This window comes from Protopterus annectens, chromosome 7.part0, assembly GCF_019279795.1.
Source record: "Protopterus annectens isolate FY-2018-M chromosome 7.part0, PAN1.0, whole genome shotgun sequence".
In the NCBI taxonomy this organism is placed as follows: domain Eukaryota; kingdom Metazoa; phylum Chordata; order Ceratodontiformes; family Protopteridae; genus Protopterus; species Protopterus annectens.
In genome coordinates, this window is record NC_056739.1 from 985,282,409 (window position 1) to 985,310,048 (window position 27,640).

At 41.7% G+C, this 27,640-nt stretch overlaps 1 protein-coding gene across 1 annotated transcript in view; it reads left to right on the forward strand.

The window, feature by feature from the left end:
• LOC122806122 (protein FAM98A-like) overlaps nucleotides 1-27,640 on the forward strand; it is a 561,878-nt gene that overhangs the window by 108,698 nt on the left and 425,540 nt on the right. Inside the window, exon 5 of the mRNA XM_044076360.1 lies at nucleotides 17,986-18,170. Within this exon, the coding sequence (XP_043932295.1) occupies nucleotides 17,986-18,170 (185 nt within the window). The remainder of the gene's footprint in view (nucleotides 1-17,985; nucleotides 18,171-27,640) is intronic.

Genomic DNA, 27,640 nt, shown 5'->3' on the forward strand with positions numbered 1-27,640 from the left:
CTGTAGGGATCAAATTCTCCACCCCTCAGAGGATTTTCTGCAGAAACCAAAATGAGGTAAGAGAATGTTGTTTTACAAATCACAGGGATATCCACCTGACACTGCAGAGACAGAGCCTCCCTGTGGAAGAGGGGTAGCTCTTGTAATGGATGTCTCCTTCAGGGCAGAGGTGGTTCACAAAATCAAGATCTTGGGGGACCCTTATCTGAGAAGCGTTTCCAGTGATCTTGAACATTTGTTTGACTGATGCACTCTGGAGGCAGTCAGGGGTGCTTATCCCTGCATCCAACAACCTGGATGTCCATCACTCAAGACTAGTGGTTACAGAGATCAACACCAGTGACTATTCCATTCCTTTTTGCACTAACCCACCAGCACCAAAAAGACTGCCCGACATTCCACCCCCCTCAAAGGGAAGCTGCCACTTCAGAAATAAAGTTGCTCTTAAACAATCGAGTCATCCAAGAGGTCCCATCAGATCACAGAGGATCTGAAATTTATTTAAGGTTCTTTTTGATGCCAAAGAAAAATGGGGACCCAAGGCCAATTGTGGGCCTATGTCATGAACAAATTTGTAAAGACAACCAAATTCTAGATGGTCACTATGTTAAGAACAAAATGGCTGGATGTACTCTCTAGATCTTCAGGATGGATACTATCATATAAAAATGGACAGACACTCCAAGAACTATCTTCCTATCTGGCTGAGAAACAGTAATTTTCAGTTCAGAGCTCTGCCTTTTGGTGTCACCTCAGCCCTTGGGTGTTTGTGAGTGGCAGTAAGCAGCTCATTTCTGACTGCAGAGGTTCCGGGTGCTCCCCTTATTTGGACGACTGGCTGATCACCACTCTTACCATAGATCTACTAATTGAAGTCAGAGACTGCTTGCTCCATCTATATGCAGACCTGGGGATCACAGTGAACATGAAAACATCAACGTATTGGAGATCAGAACAGTTTTAGTGTTGCAGGCCCTTCAAGAGTCTCTCCCCTTGGCTGTAATATCTGTCCAAACACAAAGATACACAGCATGGCAGTTGTTTGGTACATCAACAGACAGGAAAGATCCAGATCTTACCTGTTAGGCTGATATACCATGAGAGTGTGGCTATAGGTGATGTTTTCTTACCACTTTCTATTAGCAATGCATATTCTGGAGAAATCCAGTGTTCAAGCAGAAAGGTTGAGCAGGTCATTCCTTCTTACAAATTACAGGGTTTGATTCTGACCTCTGGTTACTGGCTAGGCTTGTAATAGTCTCTAGATTGATAGCCTAGTAATTACCTATGAACTTATGAGCCTTCACCCTCATGAGTAGTCTGTGAATCCTTTGGTCATAGAGCGAATATTCAGCTGTTTGGGCCAACCTTGCTGCAGTACGTTTGCATCTCCCCACAACACAAGTGCAGCAAGTTCTTTTCTCTTATCTCTTCAGAGTGGGAGTCATTGAGAGATGCTCTGACCAGCAGTTGGCCCCTGGGAATCTTTTATGCCTTTTCTCCAACACCTTTGATCTCCAAATTTCTACTGAAAGCATTGGCAAAGATGATCAGTCATCCTCATAGCCCCCTACTGGCCTCGACAAGTGTGGTTTCCCTTCCTCTGGCCTCATCTTCTACACCCTCTCTTGGTCCTGGGATCAGATCCAGATGTATTGTGTCACCCCTCAGGGTCACCTCACCTGGACATTCAATCCCTCAAGCTGACTGCATGGTTTCTCCAATTTCTATGATGGTTAAGCAGTCCAGGTTTTCTTGTTCAGTTGTTCATATCCTAACTTCTTCCCAGAAACCTTCTACACACAAGGTTTACAAAAGCAAGTGGAAAAGATTTTGTATTTGGGCAGTAGAAAATAATCTGGACCCTTTATCTCTTTTGGCAGTTTTGGATTTTCTTGGCCATCTTTTTCAAAACGGAGTGAGCTACTTGACTATCAAGTTAATATTAGCAGCGATATCATCGTTTTACAGAGAATTATACGCCTATAGCAGCTGTTAGGCCATCTAAAGCTTTGCTCAGAGGAACTTTTCTACTACCCATCCAGTTAGAGATGGAGTCCCTCCTTAGCAGTTTACTATTTTACTGCAAGTTTTAACTGCGCCTCCTATTGAACCTGATGCTATGGTTCATCTTTCTTGATTGTGATTACTTCTGTCAGGAGGATTTCTGAGTTTCAGACCTGGTCTTCAGTACTTCCCTATCTGGACTTTCACCTAGACAGTGTGTGCGTCTTAAAGCCAATCCCTCTTTTCTTTCAAAGGTGGCTTCTGAGTCTTCTATCAGTCAGACCATACATCTGCCTGTTTTCTTCCCAATTCTTTCAAATAAGGGCGAATATACTTTACACTTGCTTGGATGTTCACTGTCAAGTTATGTTTTTACTTATTTTGGACAAAACCCTTTAGAAAAGAATGATCATTTTTTTTTTTATTCTCCTCTACCAAGTTGGGAAAAGGAGCTTCTAAAGTCACTCGCCCTTGTTGGCTGTCTTAGTGCATATTATATGTTTTCCAAGAAAGAGGTTTGTCATTGCCTACAATTCCAAATGCTCATTCCACTAGATCTATCTTCATCTACAGCTTTCTTTGCTACACTGCATGATATCTGTGCTGCGACTACCTGATCCAAGGTTTATACTTTTATTTCTAATTATAAACTGGATTAAGAGTTTCCTTTGGTTCAGCTGCGGTCAGAAATATCATTCCTTGGATGGTTTTAAGTGTTGTTATATAGCTGGATTCTCTGTCTCATATGTTGAGGAACAGACAGAAAAGACAACATCTGATGTGAAAGTTACGTACCCACCATAACAATAGATGTTTTGTCTGATTCCATCCTTCCTTTTGGTTTATAGTATTTCACGACATTACACATGAATGTTCCTGGCTGACTAAGCCTTGGCTCCTTGAGGTTGCTTTTTTTCATTTCTTATGCAAGTCAACTGGTTTATTTGTTACCTATTATATTCCAGTATTTATTTCTTTCTTGCAGGCAAATTCGAGTTGAGGTACCTTGCTCTATACTCAAGGACTGTGGGTAAGGGGAGGTGCCTGAGCACTGGATCCAAAGCTTGGAAATGACCAAAGTCAGATCTGTCTCCGATCCAAGACCCATGCATTTGGAAAGGATAGAAACAGAGAACACAGGTCTATCGTTATGTTGAGTACATAACTTTTATATTAGTCTCTTTCTACATATCCTTAGCTGCCATAACAGAAGCCTTTTAATCCATTCTCTTAAATAAATGTGGTTATTGCTGAACCAACTCTTGTGTGGGTACATAGTTCACAGCTATAGCCTTTGTTTTATCTTCAATAATTTTATATCCCAAAAATACCTGAAACTCTCTCAAAATATTCCACAACACATTGAGAAGGCCTTCTCTGGTTTTATCATGTACAAATTAATGTCTGCTAGTAAAGCCAACATTTCTTGGTTGAAATATATAAACCAAACCAAGGCACAGGCAACCAGCCCAGATGTAAAATAAATAAATAAAATTGAAATATGAGCAAGTAAAGTGAGGTGTAAAAACAAAAACTTTAATTTAATAAAACACTACAAAAAAACTTAAAAAATCAAAAAGATAAAAAGATGAGCACTTTCTCACCAAAACTAAGGTGCTTCATCAGATCTAATTATACAACAATGATTTCAGATCTAATTATACAACAATGATTCCAAATTTAAATAGCCCCCTCTACCTCCTTAGACCACATGACCTCAAGGCAGGTCTTAAAGGGGTAAGCTCATTTAATCCCCTACCTGTAGTGCAGTGAAGTATCAAAATCCATTTACTCTCAAGATTTTCTGTATAGGTTCTCACATCACCACCTCTAGCATTGGGTAAATATAACTCTAAAACAGAAAAAAATTAAAGAATGTGAAGAACCTTCATTAACCACATGCTTGCCAAGTGCATTCTTAGTATTACCTCTGTTTATGCTATATAAATGTTCCTTGATTCTACCCCTAAAGCAGCAATCCGTCTTACCTACATAGTAGCTAGAACATACCTTACATATAACAAGGTAGACAACATTTAAAGTGCCGCAATCAGCATATAAATTAAAATGGAACCTTTGTTCAGTATCTGGATGAACAAAATAATCACGAACTCTAATAAACTCACAAACTTTTGCATTCACCACATGGAAAAGTACCCTTCACACCTAACACTGATTGATTATTCCCATCATGTGTCAGGAGCTTGTAACATAGCTTCATCCTAATCAAACTAAATTTCTTGAATGAAAAATCATGGCTTGCCACCTAAAATGTCCCTACTTTTGCTATTAACCTCCGATGCCACATGCATGTTAGAATAAGTTAGACATATCCTCATAGAATTATTACTCATGCTTCTATCAACCACACTGTCATCTACCTTGTTACAGAAGAGTGGTCTGGGCCTTATTTGATGACATGATAATATCCCATGCTGTACCTGGGAAATGTCAGAACCACAATAACCCCTTCTATGAAACTCATCTAATAAACATCAAAAAAATAATGCATACCACTATCCATATTATGTAATCTTGCATTTTTAAAAATTGACCTTTCATAACATTCATTTTCAAATGTTTGGGATGCATGCTTCTAGCATGTAATAGGCTATTCCTTTTAGATGATTTATTGAATTCCAGCCATGGTTTTATTCACACAAACATCCAAGAAATCAATCTCAGTCTCAGAATATTTAAAAGTAAATTTCAAAAAATTAGCAAAAGCCTGTATATTAATAAAATCGTGTAAAGAGTCTACTTAGCCAGCACAGAAAAAAAGACGTCATCCACAAACCTAACACAAAAAAGTAACAAACTATGAAAAGTATTTACTGCATTGAAAATATGTTCAGACTCCCAGTGGGCCAGCACCATGTTTGCGTAACTATTCTCACACATGGTGCCCATCGCAACACATACTTTCTGAATATAGTACTTATTGGCAAAAGAAAAAATATTATTTCTAAGAATCACATCAAGCAAAAAACATTAAATATACTTTTCTTGGTTACCACGCCAGTACAAATTAATATCATCTGGTGATAAAGCCATCTCTTCTTGGTTACCACACCAATTATATCCTTGAATTTATGAATCCCTTATATTCTTTGCCATTGGCTGTAAATGTAAAGCAAGTAACACAGGAAAGAAGACACCCCTGCCCAGTTCCTCTGTTCATACACAGCTTATCTAGGAAAAACTCTCCCACTTTACTTTTTGCCTCCAGTCCCTCGTATATCCTCCAAATTAACCTTATTATTGTATCATGGAACGCAAATGCTTCCATTTTCCTACTCATAAAATCCCTGCATACTCTATCAAATTCTTTCTCTGCATCAAGACCCACCAACAGCAGCAGTATTTTAGTACATTCTGCTTCCCTGTAGATCATCATTGTTCTCAATGTTGTCAAATGTTTGCCTCTACTCTACTAAACCATATTGATCCATATCTATCAGTTTTGGCAACATCTTTGCCAATCTTTTAGCCATTATTGATATAAACGGTTTGTAGTTATTGTTTAAAATTGAAATGCAAGTATATGAACCTGGGTCTGATGGGTCTTTACTGTCTTTATGTATTACAGCCACCGCAGCGTTCTTCCAGGATGTTGGTGCTTTTCCTCCTTTTGAAATACTGTTAAATATCTGGAATGTTTTATTTATCACTTTATTCCCTCCTAGCTTCCAGTCTTTTGCAGGAATGCCATCTACTGCTGGAGACTTGCAGATTGATTATCATCACCATTTTTATCACATCTGCTCCTATCTTAATTGTTAATTGTTGAACCTCATCAACCTCTTAACACTGGCCCACTTAAGTCTTCCATAAATAGTTCCACTTATGGTGTTTCTTGATTTCCACATTTCTTGGCTTTATACAAATTTTCACAAAATTTCCAGAATATCTCTAATACCTCTTCAGGATCTCTAGTTATTTTTCTTGTTATAGGCTTTCTAAGTTGGGCGACAGAAAGTAGAAAGGGTTGTTGTCAAAGTTATTGTGCTCTGAAGTCGTTATCAAAAGACAATTGCTTAACAGTAATCTTTTTAAAGTCAAGCATATTATCCAGATACCCCCTTATTTTCTCTTGAGCACTATGCAGTTGTACCTCCTCTTGTTCTGTGAGATCCCCCTTATTCTACAATACTTTAACATTTGTCAGCCCCTCTAAATAATTCCTGTTACTTCCTAACCATATCCTCTTTTTTTATTTCTACCCTATTTTTAAACTCCACTTTCATTGTATCCCACTCAGTAGCTATAACTTCTGATGACATTCATGTCTTTCCTAGTAACTCTGTCATAATTTCTACTACCCATTCCTTAAATTCCCCTCTTTGTAAAAGTTAAGTGGGGAAGTGCCAATGTCTCATTTTTATTTCATTATCCTTCATTTTTATTTTAGTAGTTATTGGTGCATGGTCCAAAATTAGTTACTGGATGTGTGTCAAAGCTTTCAATTAACAGCATATGTTCCTGTGAAATATAAACTGTGTAGTCTAGCCCATTTATTGTACCTCAGGGAATAATATGTAAATTCTCCAAGTTCCTACTTCTGAGGTCATGTCTTCCATACCAGATATTTTCATAAATTTCTAGAAATTGACCTCCTTTTGTTATATTTTCCCTTCTTGGTTTCCCAGATAAGCTTCATTGATGCAAATGAAGTTCCAGTCCCTACCTGTAAGTAATATTCACTGCTGAAAATTGATTACTTCCTCCAAAATTTTCTTAAGCTCCATAATAGCAGTTTTAGGTGGAATATAAATATCTAGGATAATCCTTCTCCCAAGCCTGTAGCCCCTTACTGCCACAAATCTACCATTATTATCTTTTCTTCCCATCTTCTATCACTATTGGAGCTCCTCTAGTAATTAGTATAATTACTCCCCTTTTCCTTTCCCTGATATTCTGCTGAATATCCATCCTGAAATGCTTTCATTATCAAATTTACATGCTCATTTCTTTCCAAACGTGTCTCCTGTAGCATTGTTGTTTGCACTCTGCATTTCTTAATATAATTCAATGCTCTTACATTTTTGTCTAGACCTGTGAGGCCTTTTTTACATTCCAGTATAGTACGTATAGAGTAGCCATTATGATAAGAAGGTATTATTCCCACATATTATATACAGCAGCTTTCTATCATGTATATTTCCAACATTTGTGTTATATGCACTCATATACAGCTGTTTCTTGTCATCTCCATTTGAACCTGTCACATTTTACAAGACTTTGTTTTAATTAGAACCCTCAAACCAACCCACCCCGAGAGACTATTGACTTAAAGCAAACACAGAAAACTGAACACATCTTTAAATAATGATGTCTAACCCATATGTGAACAACAGCTTGTATGCTTTCAGAAAATATTACATTTTAATCTTAAGAAAAAATGCACTGGCTATCTTTAAATAAAACTGAATCATACTCTGTTCTAGTAAATGCATTGAATTATTTAGGTACCAGGAAAACTGCTATCTCTTATTCACTTCCAATAAATTCAAACTTTATTTTTTACTGAGCTGCTTGCCTGTGTGCCTTTTAATTTTATGTTTCCCTCAGCAAACAATGGCCAGCCTCAGGATTTATTGCCTGCACCTTTAGTCATGCTTATCTCCATGGAAACATGAGAGTAGAATGTACAACTGCCTTCAGCTGACCATTTAATTGCTAAAGGAAAACTTTTTCTCTGCAATCATAGTGATCTCTTTATTTTTAAAACACACGATTAAATAGAAAACTTGTTTTTAATTTAAGCCAAGGGCAGACATTCACCTATGCAAAAGTAAGAAAACATCTAAACTCTACATGTTATAGTCAGTCACTTTTAAACCCTATTCCCCACCCCAACAGCCCAGGATCACAGCATATTTACATGTTTTTTTAGATACCCACAGCTACATACTGCACAAATCTGCTTCACTATGTAAATGCAATTTATATCATGAAATGTTTTATACAAATACTGCTAAGAGCAAAAATTGTTTTACTCAAAATTACTTTCTCTTTTAAGTATTCTTCTAAACACTGATGAGACAAAGTGGGGTATGTACTATTTAGTCCACACACAAGTTTAATAAAGTCAACAAACGTTCTGTCTTTCTGAGACACGTTTTCTTGTAAAGCTATATTTCACAAATGTGATTGATGCTTTATAGTCTCACATTTATTTGCTAACTACAGTGCTGTAAGTCTTTTTCCTTTAAATCTCTAGCTCCCAGCCCCAGACTCCAGTTCAAGTCTAAGGTGTGCTCTTGATTCTCCTAATCAACTCCTGTATTTTTTTCTGCCTCTGAAGCATTTTCCTTTGGGGCATTGGAAATTGGTTGACTGAAAGTCTCTGTATGAGCTTTATTATCAAAAGAATGAGAAGCAGAATCCCTTTCTATTTGACAACTCACTTTTTGTTGAACTGACTTTTGTATTTCCTCCTCAGTCTGTTCTGCATCAAAACGCGTCTTTGTTCTTCCAGGAAAAAAATATTACAAATGCAACAGCTTGAATCTTAACATCTGCCTCTCAACATTTCCTGATTGCTGAGATAAATGTGCTTTTCTTCTGCCGGTCTTCTCCCAGAGTTTTCTCAGGATCAACTCTTTCTGCTGGTGCAATTCCATCTTTACCTAATATAGGTCTTGGCTGCTTTCTCATGACAAGATTTGGAGCCATGGACATGTGCCCTTTCAGTTAACAAATCCTGCTGTGGAATATCAGTCCAGCTGCTTATTTGTGCTTTCATAAAGTTAATACAGTCTGTTCCTTCCCGTTTCTTTGGTACAGCAGAAAATTTCAGGTTTTCTTTGTTTTTGCGTGCTCTGTCCTCTAACTCTACCATTTTTTTCTTGAAACTGCTCTTCTTGAAAAGTCTCGTACTCCACTAGCTTTTTCTTCGTTTCAACACCTGTTTGCAGTTTTCTCAGCTCATCTGTATAGCTGTTTAAAGGTTCTACAATTTTTCCATTTATTTTAAGCTCCGAGTACATTTCGTTTATTTTTTTTTCCTCTAAATTACTGGATGCCACCTCGTGTACCAAAGCTGGAATTTAAACTGTTTTTTTTTGCTGAACAGCTGCAGGATTCTTCCTAATCAGTGTTTTCTCTTCACTTTTTCCATTTGATTTTCTTTCAGGGTGTCTGTTTCTTCTTTGTTGGCATCCATGCAGTGTGCTTACTAGCCAATAACATAATTTTTACTCTGGCAGAATTACTAGCCCTTATCTCTCACTTTTTTCACATGGGAGAGCTGAGTCTAAGCTGTTCATCAGTGTGCAGCCATTTTGGTAGTCTGCATTTTTGCCTGTTTTTTCACAAAAACAGGGTTAGTGTACACACTAGTCCTTCATTTAAGCCTGAAGTGGCTACAAAAACTGATCTTAACCAGTATAGTGACCTTCCCATTTTCTTATTAAGCTATACTTGCCATGGGGAGTATCTCTTAACACAACTTTAACAGCTTTGATTTTAGCTAAACAAAATTTCAGTGGCTTTTCCTTCTACAAAACAAAGGTTCCTCTCCTCTAACTATTTTATTTTCCTTTTCTCCCATTTTTTTTTCTTTTACATTTTTCTTTTCCTCTTCTTAGCTTTTCTTTTCTGTTTTCACCCTGCCCTCTTTAACACTCCACTCACCCTTTTAGCTATGTTGCCTAAACTCCTAGTTCTCTATAACCTCAATTACACGAACTGCTTGCTTAAACTCTTGTCCTCTATAATCTCAATTATACAATCTGCACCCTTCAACTAAACTCTTCCATCTTCTACTCACCCTTTTTCTCTACCCCCATCTACATTGCCTATTTCTCCTAAGCAAATATCTCGACAAATATTGTGCTCTACATACTAGGGTGTAGTTTACTTAGAGTTTATATAATGTATGCATGCTTTTAGATCACCACCACCACAGGCCTCCAGTAGTAGGCCCATTTTGTACCCTTAGATCTGTATTTTAATTTGTGTTCTCCCAACTGTATAGGATGTTCCTGAGTATTCTGTTATACAGTTATGTTCTCATTGATGTAAACTCCAAACTCTTAAAGATGCTCTTGCCCATATTGTTAGATAATGCTGCAATTGCAAACGTGTACATTGGAACTTTTCTCCCCAGACATCTGCTGAAAATGGGTACTAGTCCAGTCAGACCTCCCTTGTAAATAAATGTCAAATAAAAGGTTTTCAAAGTAATGGTAGTTGGATGGTTTTCTAACTGCATTAATTTCTGGTATTGCAAGTTCAAGAAATATCTTCTCTTATTACCTAAGGCTCTTTCCACTGCATCTATACCTACTTCCACAATCTTTTCATGTATGCATCTCATGACATTTGTGCAACAGTTACTTGGTCTAATATCAATACCTTTGCGAGGCACAACTAGCTAGCTGTCATGTACATAAGTAGGTCTTCCTCTGGAGTCACCTTAATAAGGGGTATTTCTCCTATAGGGTATCAGCAATGATTATTTACCTGGTATTCTGTCCTGTCTTTATGAAGAACCCTCCTCCTCATATCAGATATGAAAGTTTGTGTACTTATCATAATACAGATGTGGAAGAGAAGATTTGTTTTATGTAAAATGCACTTTTTTCTTCCCCTGCATTCAGCATCAGTAGTCTTTATCATATTTCTAGTTTCCTACACTTCAACACGGATAACACCAGATGTGGAGGTGCTGGTCACAGTAGTGCCTTATGGGATAGGGGAGGGAGCCTGTCAGACTGGAATGGTTTTACCTGCTGACTGTTCCTAATACTTGCTGGTATTATTCCATTTTTATGGAGGACAGACATCCCTTTCCAGGACTATCGTTGTAACTTTTGTTTACATTTCCAAAGGACTGACAGCATCCATCTCATGCTTCCTGTAGTCAAGGGAGGCTCAAAAGCTGTATGCCATCTCATTATCCCCATGTGAACCATTGTGAGGTTTATGCAGAGCGCAGCATTTACATAAGGAATATGAAGTACTGGAGTGACATAAGTGGTGGTGATACAGAAAATGGATCTGTGTACTTTTATGCTGAGTGCTTCACATAACTTTCTTTGTCCTACCTCCCTTTCTGCATTTTAATATATGCTTATTGGGTATCTGAAGCAGACATCTCAGCAAGGAAGGGTTCTGGAACATCTGCAGCTGTTTGCTAGAATGGTCTGTTGACAAATACAACAGTACACACTGAGCAGAATGGAGAAGGGGTGTTGACTATAACTCTGATCTGAGATATATATGTATCCTGTTTTTTGGATTTTCATTTTGTGGCTTTCTGCAGTGTTGACTGTCTATAGATTGTAGGCCAATAGCTTTAGTATTGGTCCCCACCGTCCCTCCCTGTTAGTGTCTTGTTATACTTCGTGGCTTTGCAGTTGCCTGCCCCTACTGTAAATTTGATCTGGGACACTCCTCCCAGTCTAGTGTCATTACCTCATTCTACCTAATACAGAGAGAACATCTGAGAAGGCCTTCTGTTTCTCCTTTTTCCCTTTCAAAAAAAAAATTTGCCTGAATTTCCTTGTGTTCTGACTGCTTCTCAACCATTTTGGAAATATAGGGTATATTTTAGAGCATTTATCATAACTGTAATTGCCTTAATATTGCTACAACTCAAGTGCTCTAGGTTGCACTGCATCTGAATTGTTTGTGTGTTTCAGATGCTTTTCTGTATATATAGACTTCTCTGTATATGTAGACTAGCTACTTATTTTGCTGTATTACTGCCTCTTAAATCGTTTTTCAGTTGTGCACTTGCCTTGCTTCATTTAAAAAGTTTTAAATTGCTAATTTTGTAGAGTTCTAATTGCATTTACTGTTTAGGACTACACACTCAAGTGTGTTAGCCTTTTCTGTGTTTATTTACTGTATTACTGCATTGTTTAGCCTCTTTTAACAAAAAAAAAATACTGTCTTGTTTGCTCGTTTCCAACCTTTCCTAGCCAGTCCATATCCCAGGCTTTGCTTGTCTCAGGACTTTATTTTCTGTGTTCAGAGCTAACCAGACCTTGCTGTGGTAGAGGGAAGTCCTACTGCTTACCAGAGGGAGTGGTGAGCATTGTACTGCCTATCTAACACAAGAGGAGTGGTTTCCAGCTCTGAAATTGTAATTTTATTAGCCTTTTTGGGCTGATTTCTGTCCCTTTCAACTTTCTGGTTTAAAAACACGTGTGTGTGCACATTTTTCACATCATGCAGCACTGCAAGGCTACAGTTAAACTATTCCAGGTGCCAGAAAGTCTGCTTTTCAAATTTCCCCTTAGAACTAGTTGTTTCTCAGTAGTAGCGCTAAAATCTGAACCCCTGTGACTAGCACTTGCTCTAGAACCTGCTGGAAAGCACTAGGAAGCCTGAAACTGATACAAGCACTCAACTCTCCTTGTCAATAAGGAGAAATTAATCGTAGGCACTAAACAGCCTATAATTGCAAAGTACCTTGCAAAGGTAAGGGAAAACAGCTCTTATACTTAACAAAAAAAGCACCTAAACAGGCATGCCCAAGGGTCAGCTTCCGGTGATTTCTCCTGTCCACCTGGTGAATCTGGGCATACTGGGGCAATGTACACAGACAATCCTCTCCTCCTACCACCCAACACTACAACCTGAGAGAGATGCACTTACATAGCCAAACTGGAAGCAAAGCTCTCTCCGGCCAAGATTGTGCTAGATAGTCAAGAGGAGAAGGTTAACACCTGCACTACACCTCAAGCAACTCATAGCCCTTCAAAACCCACACCATCAACACCCACTCATAGCAACACTAAACCCACATATGCAGAGGCCCTTAACATTAACCTGCCCAAGCAACAAGGACCTCCAAAGCTGAAACGCAAACAAACACCAGTCACAACCAAAGTGAAACATAGCTCAGAACACCAGTGTGTCACCCAACAACAGCCCCTAAGGCAAGACAATGTACCCAACACTTTAGTCATAGGTGACTCTATAGTCAGGCACACTGATGTCCCACTCACCAGGCTGAACAAGGAGAAAATTACAGTCAGCTGCCTGTTGGGTGCCAGGATCCGCCACATAATGCATGCACTCAAGTCACTCCACAACAAGTACAAATACGACTCTGTCATTGTCCATGCTGGAGTGAATGACTTGAGATGTACCTCCCTGGACTACATGAAAAGAGACATGGAAGAGCTCTTGGATCATGTGGCCCAGGCAGTTATGACCCTAGCCCTGAGTAGCATCCTGCCTTCGCCCAGAATGATACCACAGTATAAGGACAAAATTATTGACTTCAACAATTGGCTAAGCTTATGGTGTCATTCAAAGGGGATCCAGTATCTGTCTGCATGGGAAAACATGATCGACAAACCACGATGCTTTGCCAGAGATGGTCTGCACCTGTCACCTCTGGGATTCAGGTTACTGGCTAAAGCTCTTGCCTCCCCATAGTGCCTTTTTTAGGCAAGGTTCAAAGGATAAAACCACCACTGTAACCGATACAAGCATGCAAAATCTGAAGGTAATGCTACTCAATGCTAGAAGTCTAAACCTCAAAATGCACTCCCTCGAGGCACTCCTAAAAATGGAGAACATCGATATTTGTGCAGTAACTGAGACCTGGTTCAAGGCTCCAGAAAGCACCCCTGCAATAGCAGGCTACAACTCTTACCACACTTTTCGGCCACAAAACCAAGACCGAAACACTAAAGGTGGAGGAGTGTCCATATTCACCAAGGATATTCACACCTCCAGGCTAGTTGCCCAACACAATGCATCTGAAATTCTCCAGGTGCAACTAACACTAGGTAAGACTGCAATTCAAATTGTAGCTTGCTACAGATCCCCCACCATGCCCTAAGATTCTCACTACACCTCTCTAAGCATACTGGAAAATATTAAGATACAACCAAACACCCTAATACCGGGTGATTTCAACTACCCTGCCATTAACTGGGAAAACTACTCGGGTACCAACTCCTTTTCTTAATGGTTCTTGGAATTCATAAATTCCAACGCCTTGGATCAACTAATCCATTGTCCCACCAGGGGCTCCAATATCCTAGACCTGGTCATTACCAACATGGGAGATAGATGCTCCACACCAGTGGTCACCCCCTCATTGGTCAGGTCTGACCATAAGCAAATCACCCTTGACATCCACATCCCACCCCCAACCCACAGTAAGGAAACCTCCTTAAAAAACTTCTCCAAAGCCAACTTCATGCTACTGAAGTCAGAAGTGACAAACTTCATAACACCCATGCAGACGGGATCTGAAATTTCGACTGCAGAATCCTACACTAAGGCACTGTATGAGCACATCCACTTGTGTATGAATCGTGCCATCCCAAATAGAACCAAGATGCTCTTCTCCAAAAAAAGGAAGCCAATCTGGTGGTCCCCTGCTATAAACAAACTATACAACAGAAGGAAGAAACTGTTGCAGAAAAGAGGAAAATCCCAGTATGCAAAAAAACTCCCTCACCAGCCTCAGTAAGAAGCTGAGATCCCTTATAAAATTATCAAAAGCTAGTTACGAAAATAAAATTGCCAAAGATTCCATAGACAACCAAAAGGCATTTTATAGTTATGTCAAGAATCTAAATGGCAATGCTCAGATCTGCTCTGAGCTACAACAGAATGGCATTAAATATAATGATCCCAAGGATCTTGCCAATATCCTGGCAGATCGATTTAGTGCCAACTTCACCCCCTAAAGGGCCCATCTCAATACCAAAAGATTGCCAAACTCCGGTAATCACGGCCACACAGGTGGAAACCGCACTCTCCAAAGCTAAGAATACAGTATCCATGGGACCAGATGACATCCCAGGCTGTGTACTACATGAACTAGAAAATGAACTGGCACCTCACCTGTGTCGTGTTTAATCATAGCCTCACCTCAGGCTTCATGCCTACTGAGTGGTGCACAGCTACAGTTATCCCATTCCACAAGGGGGGATCTGCCTTGGATCCCGGGAACCACCATCCCATCAGTCTGACAAGCCTGATCTGCAAGGGCATGGAATGCATTATCATGGAACTTATAAACAAAGACATTGGCAACCTTCAAACACTGGACCCCACCCACTTTGGGTTTGTGAAGGGCCGATCTTGTCTCCTGAATCTGATTGACTTCTATGAATCAGTCTCCAGAGCTGTGGACGAGGGTAAGGCGGTCCACACAGCCTGTTTGGACCTCGCAAAGGCCTTCAACACCATCCCCCACTCTGGAATAATAGATAAACGTACTAAGCTGGGCATAATTCCCTACATCACTCAATGAGTTGCCAACTGTCTTACTGACAGAACCCAGACTGTAAAAGTAGCCGACTCCAAATCCAGCTCCAGACAAGTGACAAGTGGAGTACCTCAGGGTTCAGTCCTGGGACCACTCTTGTTTGGCATCTGCTTCTCTGAAGTACAGGCCAATACTAAGGGACTCTGGCTAACAAAGTTCGCAGATGACTGCAAACTGGGAGCCATTATTGAATCCCCAAATGATGTGGAAATTCTACAAAAGGGCCTTACAGAAACAGATGCCTGGTGCCAGAGCCATGGGCTCAAGCTTAATGCCAAGAATATCCCCTTTGGAAAAAACATGTACCCATGAATTACCACATAGGTGGCAATACACTAAACATCGAAAATGTGATGAGAGACTTAGGGTCATAGGTGGACGGTGGTCTCACTTTCGATAACCACACCTCCACAACAGTCAGGAAATCCTTCTATGTGGCACACCTCATCACTAAGGGCTTTTCATCCAGAAATTAGACCCATTATAGAGTATAATGCCCCGTTTGGTATGTGCCTCACAAGACATCTGCAACAGCTGGAAAGGCCACAGAAATGGCTCACTAAAAGAATCACAGGCCTAAAGCAGATGCCATATGCTGACAGTCTAAAAAAAACTTCAGCTATACTCTGTGGCATATCGTCTACTCAGAGGCGATCTCTGCTTAACATACAAGGCCATGTCAAACCCTGAGCTGTTGGACATGCTCCACTTAAAGAAATCCCAATCCCTCAGAGCCACACGCTCCAGGGATCTAAACCTTGTCATCACAATGAACAAAACATGCTGGAGGGATAGGTTCCTGACCAAGAGACTCCCCATACTCTGGAGTAGACTGCCCATACATGTCAAGCAGAGCACCTCTTTGGCCCTCTTCAAAAGGAACCTTGATGATTGGATGGGAGATAGGAAATTCACCCCAGGGATCGTGTCAGTCGCCCTGCTAGACAGGAGTCCAGAGAAGTAAATATTGTGGGAAGAAATATCCAGGGAATTGTTATGGCTAGGCTTGTATAGGCCTTAGGGCTGATAGCCTAGTACCAACCTATGAACCTATAGATTTATAACAATAAGATAATGCAGGCTGAACACCAGTTTGCAACAGAGTATTTAGTCATGAAAGTTCCAGAGTTCTGAGCAACAATAAAAAAGAAGCCTGACTTTCTGATGGATGTAAACATAAAAACAATGAATGTAACATCCTTTCTCTATTATCTCAAAGGTTAATACAACAAGGTAATTGAATTTTCTGATTTACATTGAGGACACTTTTTATGAATATTATGACTGTATTCATCATTTACACCAGTCAGCTTTTCAGGAGGTTTGGGAGGGTGGCCTAATAGTTAAGGTGTTTGCCTTACAAACAGAAGGTACAGGGTTTGAGTCTCACAAGGGATAATTGGCTAGTCTTAAAATGGCTCGCAAGGGCAGTTAGCCTAGTACTAATCTATGAACCTACAGACAAACAGAGTTGTAATCAAGGAAAACATATGCTGAGTAGTGGCCCTGTGGCATGGGTGCTACAAATGCCATGGGGGAGAACAAGAGTAAACAGCCAATTTCTACCCACCAATTCTGGAGGAGGGAAGAAGCCTGGGCTCACTGCAGTGTATTGCGTTAACACCCTGGAAAGCTACACGATGCGTAATTGGTGTGCTGATTAGTTAGGAGGTTGCACATGGACTGTAGCTTGTATGCACCTGCCAAAGGCAGTGGTTGTGGAGCTCACATAGGTGACGCAGACTGGTAGCACTTAGGACACACTCCTTGGTGGCAGCAGTATGATGCTGCACCAGCTTCCTTGATCTCCTCACCAGCTATGGACGTGGATCAGGTTAGGCCTGGGGGGATGCTGATAGAGTAGCTGGTGGCAGCAGATGGTCAGAAGCGAGGGGGGAATAAAAGCTGCAATGATCCTCAACATTCTGTACGTAAGCATACTTAACTCTTGTGCTGTTTCTTGCCACTTCTTTTCATCTTTCATTATGTTATATTTATTCCCATCATTCTCTCCACATCCCCTTGTGTTGCATCCTGAAGTACCAAGTTCATTCCTTTTTTCATTTAACCCAAGTCTTAATTACACCCACAATGTCTGCTGTTCTGTTTCTGTGCTTGCCTGTATGCAGTGTTTCTTTTTTCACTGGGCATCAGGCATTACTCTTAGTGATACCATTCTGATTTTCTTTTTTGTTTTTCCAGTTACTGCTCCCAACACACATACATGCCATGTGGTGGTTTCAGCAGAAATTCTTGCTGAAAAGGAGAAAAATAGAGTGACTTCAGTTGCAATTCATGTATCAGTTCCTTCACTGATATTTCTGAAAGCAAAAAGGTCTCAGTCATACAATTATTAGTAGCAGTAATTTATTTTTGCCACACCACTTCCAATGAGTCTGTACAAAACTGACAGTATTTCAAGATCTGTGCTTTCCATTTAAACCCCATGCATACTGTGTTCACTTCATTAGACCCTTACATTTCAGCAGCCTGGAAGAGTTTTCTACAAGGCCGTTTATTTTCCCTCTTGCATATCCTTTGATTAATAGTTCTGTTTCCCATTGATTTCCAAAATGTTGTTTCAGAAGGCAGTCTTTTTTTTTTTCACTGTATGCAGATTCAGAAGATGTACGTGTAGTCAACAACAGGATATGACAAGTAACCCTTTCTAAGACAAGAGTGTAATTCTGCAGAGCACACTGATTCTTTTTTTTTTCCTTTCACAGTATTTCTGTGTTCTGAACTGCAGGCAGCTCGACTTCTGTTCACAAGACATCAGCCATCATCAGTAAAAGTGGAGGAGAAAAATGAGACTCTTGAAGAACTGAAACTGATCTGTGAAACACTTGCTCTACCAGAGCCTGAGCTGGATGTCTCCGTATCCCAGCTTCTTACAGATGTTCACAGTAAGGTATGCTGTTGTGGAGTGAGTTCATGTGCTATGTTTATGAAATTGGGACCTTTGTGGTCATAATCAAAGGTTTTGTTAAGAGATGAGTCATGGCGTACCTTTTCCTCAAAAAACAAAAGTTCCATAACTTTATATTCATATAGATGTCTAGTATATATATTCTTCACACTTCACTTCTTTTTTAAGAACTGCCTTGGCGCTTCTGTGCTTTTAGTTCTGCTAAGCTCTTACTAAGTTTAACTTAGTCATTTAAATTTTCTTGCTCCCTGCAATTGCTTGTAGATACAGCCCCTCACTTTGCTGCCTATTAATCATAATTCAGCCCAAATTTCTAACAACCTAGCCAACAAAAATGTAACCTCCATAATGCTGGCATCATAAAAAAACTTGAGCAGTTAGACTCATTGCTACCACGTTACAACTGCACATGGTCGAAAGCTAATAATAGCGAACGACCACAACTTCGAAAACACCAGAACTTGAAGTTGCAATTGTGGGGGGCTGTGCCCCCCACACGCCCCACTAAATAAATATATATATCTAATATATATATATATATATATATATATATATATATATATATATATATATATATATATATATATATTTACTAACTCCTAGATCACACTACAGTGAGGAAAGGGCAAATACCCCCTATCTACACTGTAGTGCGACCCCACAATAACAACTTTGAGTTCCGGTGTTTTTGAAGTTGTAGTCATTCGTTATTATTAGCTTTCAACCACGTGATATAGATATAGATATAGACCCTTGTAGCAATGGCAGAATCCTGGCTTAAAAATAACAGCCTTGACCTGTCTTATTGCTTTCTCGGCTACAACTACACCTTTAACAACTGACGTGGAAAATGGCAAAGTGGTGGGTACCAAACTGCTATATAAAACTTGCAATGTAGTTGAAACCCCAAGCTGACTCCAGCAGTGATTGTGCACTCAGTTAGCTCATTGTTAAAATACCTTTGCATAACACAGCATTTCTACTCCAGGCAGTCTACTTAACACCTGCAGTTACCCCTGACAATATTAAACCTCTAATTCTGCAACTTGTTAATGGTCAGAAGCATTATAAAAGTATTGTTCTAGTTAGTGAATTCAGCATCAGTATATTTGCATGAAATCTATGATTCTCTAACTGAAAAATTACTCCTGCACCTAATGGACAATCCCAGCAGACCTGTTTTAAATCAAATGTGCATTCCCTTCTTCACCTCATAATTACTAGATCCAATGTCTGCTTCATCTGATTCAACCTGTGAGACTTCAGACCCGACTCGCATCTGACATTGGATGATTCTAAGCCTTCAGCTCAACTTGCATCCACCTCCCTTATCCATAACACCCTGCTCTTCCATCAACTCCCGAGGTCTAGTTTGCCACTATTCATGGTGCAGTTTGGTCCTTGGCTTAGCATTTTTTTTTTTTTTTTTTTGCTACAGTATTTTCAACTTGGTGTGGTGAGATTTTCCTTTCTCTTACCCTCTTTTATTGTAGTGCTAGTTGTGCATCTGTTATAGGTAGGTAGTTTGTTTACATAGATTATTAAGTTGACCCTTCTCTGTACCCCTTCTCACCCTTTTATTTTCCCCTGTGATAAGGTTTAGTTTTTTAGTGTGTTTTTGTGTGCACGTGTATTTTCTTTCTGAGAGTATGAACAAGGGGTTCAAGAAGTACATCTGTCGTGGGCACAGACTGCCCTCTCAAGATGCACACCTTAAGTGCATGTATTGTTTGGGCCCAGAGTACTTAGACTCTGGGTGATTTATTTATGAGAGCTTTGACTCTAGGGCCTTGAATGAGCACAAGACTAAGCTTATTCTCAAGGCCCTGTTGACCTGTAGCTCCTCTTTATGTCTCAGGGCTTTTCCCTTGCATCCCAAGACCGGGTCTTTGAAGCCTCTGGTGTAAGACTCACTCCAGTCAGGAGCGCAAGAGGCCATCCTCTGCTTCCACCACGGGGATGGCTCCTCTAGGTTCACTGTGTCTAAAGATTCCTCTGCTTTCGGCCTGCCTGGGTTCCTCTGCACCAGCTTTGGCCCAGACTCCTCAGAGCCAATTGCCTTTTGCCTCAATAACTTCAAACAAAGCTTCCCTGTTGCCAAGTATTCCCAGCCCTTTTCTGATTAAAGGGGCATCTTTGGGTAGGGTACCCTTTTCCCTAGGAACTCCTTCCTCACTGGAGTCCTCCACTTCTTGGTTCCAACCCTCACTGGCTCAGGTCTGACTTCCTGGGTCATCTTCACACTGACCCTTGGAGGTTTCATCTGTTTGGTCATCCAAGTCAGGGGTATCCAGCAGTTGATGTGGTCCTATTTGTAGGCACAGATGCAATTAGCCTCATTCCCTAGGGTCTGAGACGGACTCCAGGACCCTTGGCTCAGTATTTTGGAATTCCTTCCTTAGCCCTCTCGGATCTGAGATTTTCGGGGCTGGTGGAATTTTTACCCGCTGGATTGAATCCAGCAATCTGATGTGTTTTGGATCCATCATGTTCCTTGGTAGCGTCAACTCTGACCTGTTCAAGGCTGACCGCTCCTTGGACCTATGGTGTCAAGGCTGGAGCTTCGGGGTCAATGGTACCAGTGCCCTGTTAGTCACTCCTCCCTGACCCTTGGTTTTAGGTAACTGGGCTCCAGTCTTAAGATCAGGTCTGGGTGTGGTGCTCCAAGACCCGTAGATCCATGAGGCCCACTTCAGTCTTGGCCTTCAATGTTATAGAGAGGATGTTTTTGGTTCAAGAGAAGGGTTGAATATCTCAGGGCAGCACCCCATCCCATTTTCCATCTGTGCCACTGACCAGTCATCATGCTGCTCCTGGACAGCCTGCATCTGTGGTTCTGTATTCTACCCCCTCGGAGGGGCTACCCAACTCTTCCCTTCTCCTGCTTTTTTGGTGTGGGAGGTTCTTTGGAAGAGGAAGTGCAAGAGGAAGCACTTGGATTCTCTGTAAGAATCCCTCATCGAGGATACTGACCTAAAGGAAGAAGAGGGTTCCCCCAAGTTCCCATGTGATGATGCCTCTTTTGACGATATGTTAGAGCTGCTTCGCCAGCACAGGGGCTGGATCACTGAAGCCCCCTTCTTTGGATTAGTCAGTCTTCCTGGGGGTCTTTGGGATAGACCCATCCACATCTTGGGTGGTGCCCCCTCCCAGGTGTGCTTGTAGACTTGGTATGTCAGATGGCATGGAAGGAGCCACACAGTAGAATCAGTACTCTGGAAATTAAATAAAGTTCTTGCATCCCCCCCAGGACAGGCCTCATTGGAGCAAGGGTCCAGTCATTAATACCATTGTGGTAGTGGCACCAGCCACCAAAAAGGAGATTGCTGAAGAGAGCTCCTCGATCCACCCCTGAACAAGAAGTTTGCAGTGCTAGATCAGTTAGGGAAGCAATCCTATGCCTCATCCACCTTTACCTTAAGGGCTCTGAATTAATTACCTCGCATGACAAAGCTTCATCAAGCACCCTCAAGACACAGCGGTCTCTAGATACTCAGAAAAAGCTGGAGACTTTTTGTCCACCCTGACTTCCATCACCATGTTGGTATGAGACTCGTGTTAAATGTGGCTGATGAGCATCCAGTGCAGCAGGATCCAGAATTGCATTGCAGTGCCATTAGTGGATTTGGTTGTGCAACTTTGCGGACTGCTTCAAAGCGTCCTTTATTAATGCATGCCCCTTATGACAGTCCTCCTTGTTGAATCCAAGGTTAAGGACAAAGTTGGGAAGACACTTTCCTCTATCAGAGTCTGCTTTTCCACCCCACCCGTCCCCAGTGATCTATTTCTAGATTGGAATCAGAAAAGTGGTAAGCATCTCTTTTTTTAAGTTCTCCAAATGTTTTGGATTTCTAATACCATGAAAGGTACGAACAGTATGATTAAAGTTCATGAAATTAGTATCGTTTCACTCTGATGTCAGACAAAAGTGCTCTTCGCAGCACCAGCAATGTGCCCAGTAATGACTCCTCCTGCAATTTGTACTGAATTGCATGTATTGGTAGCATATCTAAATATGATTGTAGACTCTTTTTATAAGACCCGTTGCTCCTTCTACTATTGGAACTACCTGGGTATCTTTCTTCCACATTGCTCTCGTTTCTGCTTGCAAATCCTGATGTTTTATAACTTCATTTCTCTGTACGCTGGACACTATAGCCACTGGATGTGGTGATTTCAATGATCAGTGCTACTTTTGTTTTCTTTTCTTGGACCACTATATCCGGTTTTCTAGCATTTATCTTTTGAACTGTTGGTAATGGATGATCCCATGTGATGTAGATTTCATTTTCTGTGATGCTTTGTGGCTTATGTTGCAAGTGCTTTTTATCCACTTCAGTACCATAATGTTTGCACAATCCCCAGTGCAACAGTCTCACCACATTATTATGCCTTTCAGTATACAGTCCTTCTGCCATTTGTATGTTGCAACCAGCAATGAGGTGTGCAACTGTTTCCAGTTCTGTTTTACAAAACCTACATCTGTCTCTCTCTCTCTCCTACATGTTTAATGGACTTTGTAAACCAATGTGTATGTAGCCCACTGCCTTGTGCCGCCATATTAACCTTTCATCTCTTAGTTTGAATTCGCCTCTCCTTAACCATTCTTGCAATTTTCCTGATCAACATGAGTTTCTTCCAGAAGTTTTCTATACTTGCAGCTATATTTATGCATTTTCCACATTTTTTGCCTTCTCATCTAGTCCTTCACCTTATATTCTTTCTTTTGTTTTTTGGTACATTCAAATTACTGCCTGGTTTTTATTCACTTGTGGTTTCATTTCCATTACTGCTTGACACCGGTATGCTTCTGCTAGCTTAAGCAGGGAAGTCATCTTAGATTTATTCTCCTCATGTTTCAAAACTTTCACTACATTTGGGTCTTGTGAGGTCAGCAGATAGGTGTGAAATTCCATGATTGCAGATCTGTACATGTAATCAATTTCAAGGAGGCCCACCCCTCCTCCTGAATGGGGAATATATAATCTTGGTATGCACTGATTTTTATAAATCATGTGGTGATCATGAAGCACCCTTCTTGTTTTCCTATCTAATCTATCCAAAATGTTTTGGGGCCAGTCAATCACGCCAAACTGTAAGGACAGGAAGAGCAAATTGGTTTATACCTTGGGTTTTGTTCGTAGATGTCAACGCTGTTTACAGGATTAATTTAAGTCTTCTAAAGTACTCCTTACTAAGTTTTATTCACATTTGTTCATGTTTTATTGTTGATCCTTCATCAATTCCCAAATATTTATACACTCCCTCTTGCTCAAGTTTTTTTATGTCACATTCTTGTCCTAAACTGGTGTTTTCTTGGTGCTGCAGTTTTCCTTCTTTAAAGGTTACTTTTGCACATTTATCAAGACCAAATGACATTCTTATTTTGTCTGAAAAAGTTTTGACAACTTCCAGTTCCTTATCTGATGAGCTATATAGTTTCAAATCATCGACAAAGACAAGATGAGAAGTCTTTACACTTTGTTTTCTGGGTGCCAAATTATAGCCATGAGCTAATCAGCTTAATGGGTTAAGGGCAAGGCAAAAGAGCATTTGTGCTAGAGAGTCACTCTGGAATATCCCCCTTTGAGTTTTTATCCCTGGGATAATATGTCCTTTGACATGGCTTAATTGCAAAGTGGTTTGCCACTGTTTCATGGTCGCTATAATGTAATCGATCAGTGTAGGGTGTATCTTATACATTTTTAAGCACTCTTTTATCCACAAATGTGGGATACTGTCCAATGTTTTTTGTAGTCAGTTCATGCCATACTTAAATTGTTCCTCTTTTTACAGTTATACACTATGACTTTATTTAACAGCAAATGATCCTTTGTTCCATATGATTTTTTTTATTGCCCCTTTGTTCAATTGTCATAATTGAGTTTTCTTCTAATTGACTGTAGACTCTGTCGGCATCAATTCCAGTCATACCCCTCAACCTCCTAGAGCAAGAAATATGGACAAAGCCATATAAAAAAGTGGAACAGAGGTCCAAAAATAGGGACAATTTTTAAATATTGTTCTTGCAAACTTAGAAAGTTGACAGAATAACAGAATGTTAAGTTGTCAATCTCGCCTTCATTCTTGCTGGATGGGTTCGGAGCCGATCCTCGGCTCCGACTCGGGCACTCTAAAAGCTCGAGAGCTAGTTTCACCGGCTCGAGACTCCCCTATATCCCACAATGCTAGGCGGTAACTCCCCAGATCTCATTTGCCGCTACGCGATCGAGGTGCTTTTTTCAACCGGCTCAGGTTAGTTGAATCTTTTGGCAGTTTTAGTCAGTCAGACCCCCCTTTAAGTTAGCTCTTTTTATAACTTTTAAGTTAAATAGTTTTAATCCCCTTTTAGTCAATTTTTCACCAGTTTCCTATCCCAAAATATCGAACCTTTCCCTCGGGCTTTAGGCCCACTCCCTCCCTCCCTTGGTAGTTGGAGTGTCTGTGTTTTTTGTAGGGAGTTTTTTGGTTTAAAACTTATAAGTTAAATTTTAAAGTTTTATTTTTAGAAGTGTAATCGGTGTGTGTGTGTGTGTGTGTGTGTGTGTGTGTGTGTGTGTGTGTGTGTGTGTGTGTTTGGGATTACACTTTTACTTCTCTTGACATGTCCAAAGAATCAAAGGTCTCAGGCTTCAAGAAGTGTGACTCGTGCTGTCAGAAGATGTCTCTGACAGACGGTCACACTTCTTGTGTTTACTGCCTGGGACTTTGCACCTGCAGGACTCATGTGCTGTTTGCCATGGCTTCAGCCCTAGAGTCCTGCAGGAGAAAAATAAATTAATTCTAAGAGGCTTATTAAAGCCTGAGGGTCCCTCGACTCAGTCATCGGGGAAACCCTCCAAGTTCTCCAGACCTTCGGCTCCAGCCTCTGAGCCGTCTTCTGGGGGCCCTAAGTCCATTCGAACATCGGCTCCGGCCGGAGCCGATGAATCTCGAATTCATGTACCTACGGTGTCCTCGGCTCCGGCCGGAGCCGAGGAAGACATAACTGAGTCGGCTCCGATCAAGTTGTCGGAGCCGACAACTAAGAAGAGGTCCCGTTCTCCATCTATCGGCTCCGTTCATTCGGCTCCAGCATCACCTTAGCTGTCTGAATGGAGCCGTAGATCCCACTCTTCTAGGTCTTCCAGGTTATCGGACCATGACCTTCAGAGAGTAGTGAGTCGACTTCTTAAGTCCGAGGCACTAGCCCAGATGCTTCAAAGTCCGACTCAACAGTTGAAGACTATCCCCACCACTCAAAATATTCCTCCTCTGACTCTCTTGAGTTTGGAGCCGGGGCGGTTCGGACCCGAGACTGTGGTGGCGTCGGAACCGATACCTTTGTCTTCAATTCCGTCGTCGGCTCCGATGTCTTCCTTGGAAGAATCTCTGCGCTGGACTTCCCTCGTCAGCTCCGAGGGGGCGAGTGGCATCGGACCCTTGTCCGACCCCGCTCTCCCTCTCGGTGCTTCGGCACTGGTGAGTTCGGCTCCGACATCGGCCTCGGAGCCTTCACTGTCGGTGCCGGGGGAGGTTTTCAGTTTTTCGGAATGGAGACCTCCGGCTCTGCCTGACAGGGGTGCCTTTGAGGTCATGAGGAGTGTGTTAGAACCAGGTTCTAATCCACAGTCTGCTCCTTCTGCCCTTCCCTCCATGGTGCCTCCGGTGATTTCTACTCGCTCTCTTGTCCCCGATCATAGAGAGCCAGCTCCTCAAGTTTCCCCTGTGGGGATCTCCTCCTCTTCCGAGGCCTCTCCTGACCCTGTAGGAGAGCCCCCTAGGAAGAGGCAGTGTAAGAGGAAGCACATTGACTCCCCTGAGTCTGTCACCTCTGACACTGATTGAGAGGATTCTGAAGGTTCCCCTCGTTCCCCCTCTGAAGATGTCTCCTTTGCAGACATCCTTGAAATCTTAAAACAGAGGGGGAATTGGCCAGCCCTCAACCCTTCAGAGGATGAATCAGTGTACCTTGAGGCGTTTGGCTCTCGCCCTTCCACCTCCTGGGTGTCCCCTCCCTTTGACCCCCTTATGCAAGTGGTGGCAAAAAAGGCTTGGGTGGCTCCTGACTCAGTGGAACCCACCCCCAGGAGACCATCTAAGTTCATCACGGCCCCTAAGGATAAAGAATTTCTGACCAAAGGCGTCTCTGTTGATGCTATGGTGGTGGCTGCGGCTACCAAGAAGGAGTTAGCTGATCCTTCGGTGCCTGTTCATCCTCCTAACAAGGAGTCTAGGTCGATGGACAGGTACGGGAAGCGGATGTTCTCGTCAGCGACCTTTATTATGAGATCGCTGAATCACCTGTGTCATTTTACTCGACTTCAGAGGGACTTACTCAAGGAAGCGAGTGAAATGTTGAAGGACCCAACAGCTGCGGGTTTTCAGGATAGGATGAACTCTCAACTGGCTACCCTTAGTTCTATAACCAACTCCTCCATGCGCCTCCTTTCATATGCGGCGGATGGAGCAAGTAGAGCAGCAGGTACAGGCGTAGCCTTGCGTAGGCACGCCTGGATGCGGCTTTGTAACTTTGCGGACCCTTTTAAGGCTTCCTTCACTAATTCCCACTTTGATGGATCATCCCTCTTTGGTCCTCAAGTGAAGGAAACCCTGACTAGGTGCGAGACTGATGGCAAAACTCTTTCTGCCGTCGGAGTCCGTTTTTCTACCCCTTCTAGACCTTACCCCAAAGGTCAGAAGGGGAAAGATGTGGTTCCTAAACAATCCCAAGGAGACTTGCCTGACGACAGAGTCTATTCCTCTAGAGGCAGAGGGGAACAACAATGGTAGACGCCGTCCCAGAGGCAGAGGGGCTCCGCCCAAGAATCAGGGCAGTCGAAAATCCTTTTCCGACAAGCCTTTTCAGCATCCCTGAGGTGTTGCCCGACTGTCCACCTTCGGAGGCAGTCGGGGGAAGGTTGTCACTGTACCCAAAAGCCTGGCTATCCCTAACTCAAGACAAGTGGGTACAGTCTATCATTTCAAGGCTACAGAATCCCTTTCCTTGTCAATCCCAAGCTGTCCAAAAATCCCTTCCAGACGCTCCACCCAGTCAAAGGGAGCAAGCAGCATTAGAAATTTCAAAGCTGCTCGCAAAAGAGCCATTCAACCAGTGCCAGCAGACCTAGTAGGATCCGGAACCTACTCCAAATTCTTTTGGTTCCAAAGAAAACAGGGGACTGGAGACCCATTTTGGGTCTCAGCAACTTGGACAAGTTTATCAAGAAAACAAAGTTCCGGATGGTCACGCTGCAGTCCATTCTTCCCTTTTGGGAGACAGCTGGATGTGTTTATAGATCTCCAGGATGCGTACTATCACATCAAGATGAATCGACGCCCAGGAGGTTTCTCCGCTTCAGGCTGGGAACCAGTCATTTTCAATTCAGAGCCCTGCCCTTTGGTCTCACTACAGCCCCCCGAGTGTTTACCAAATGCATGGCAGTGGTAGCCTCTCATCTGAGACGCCAAGG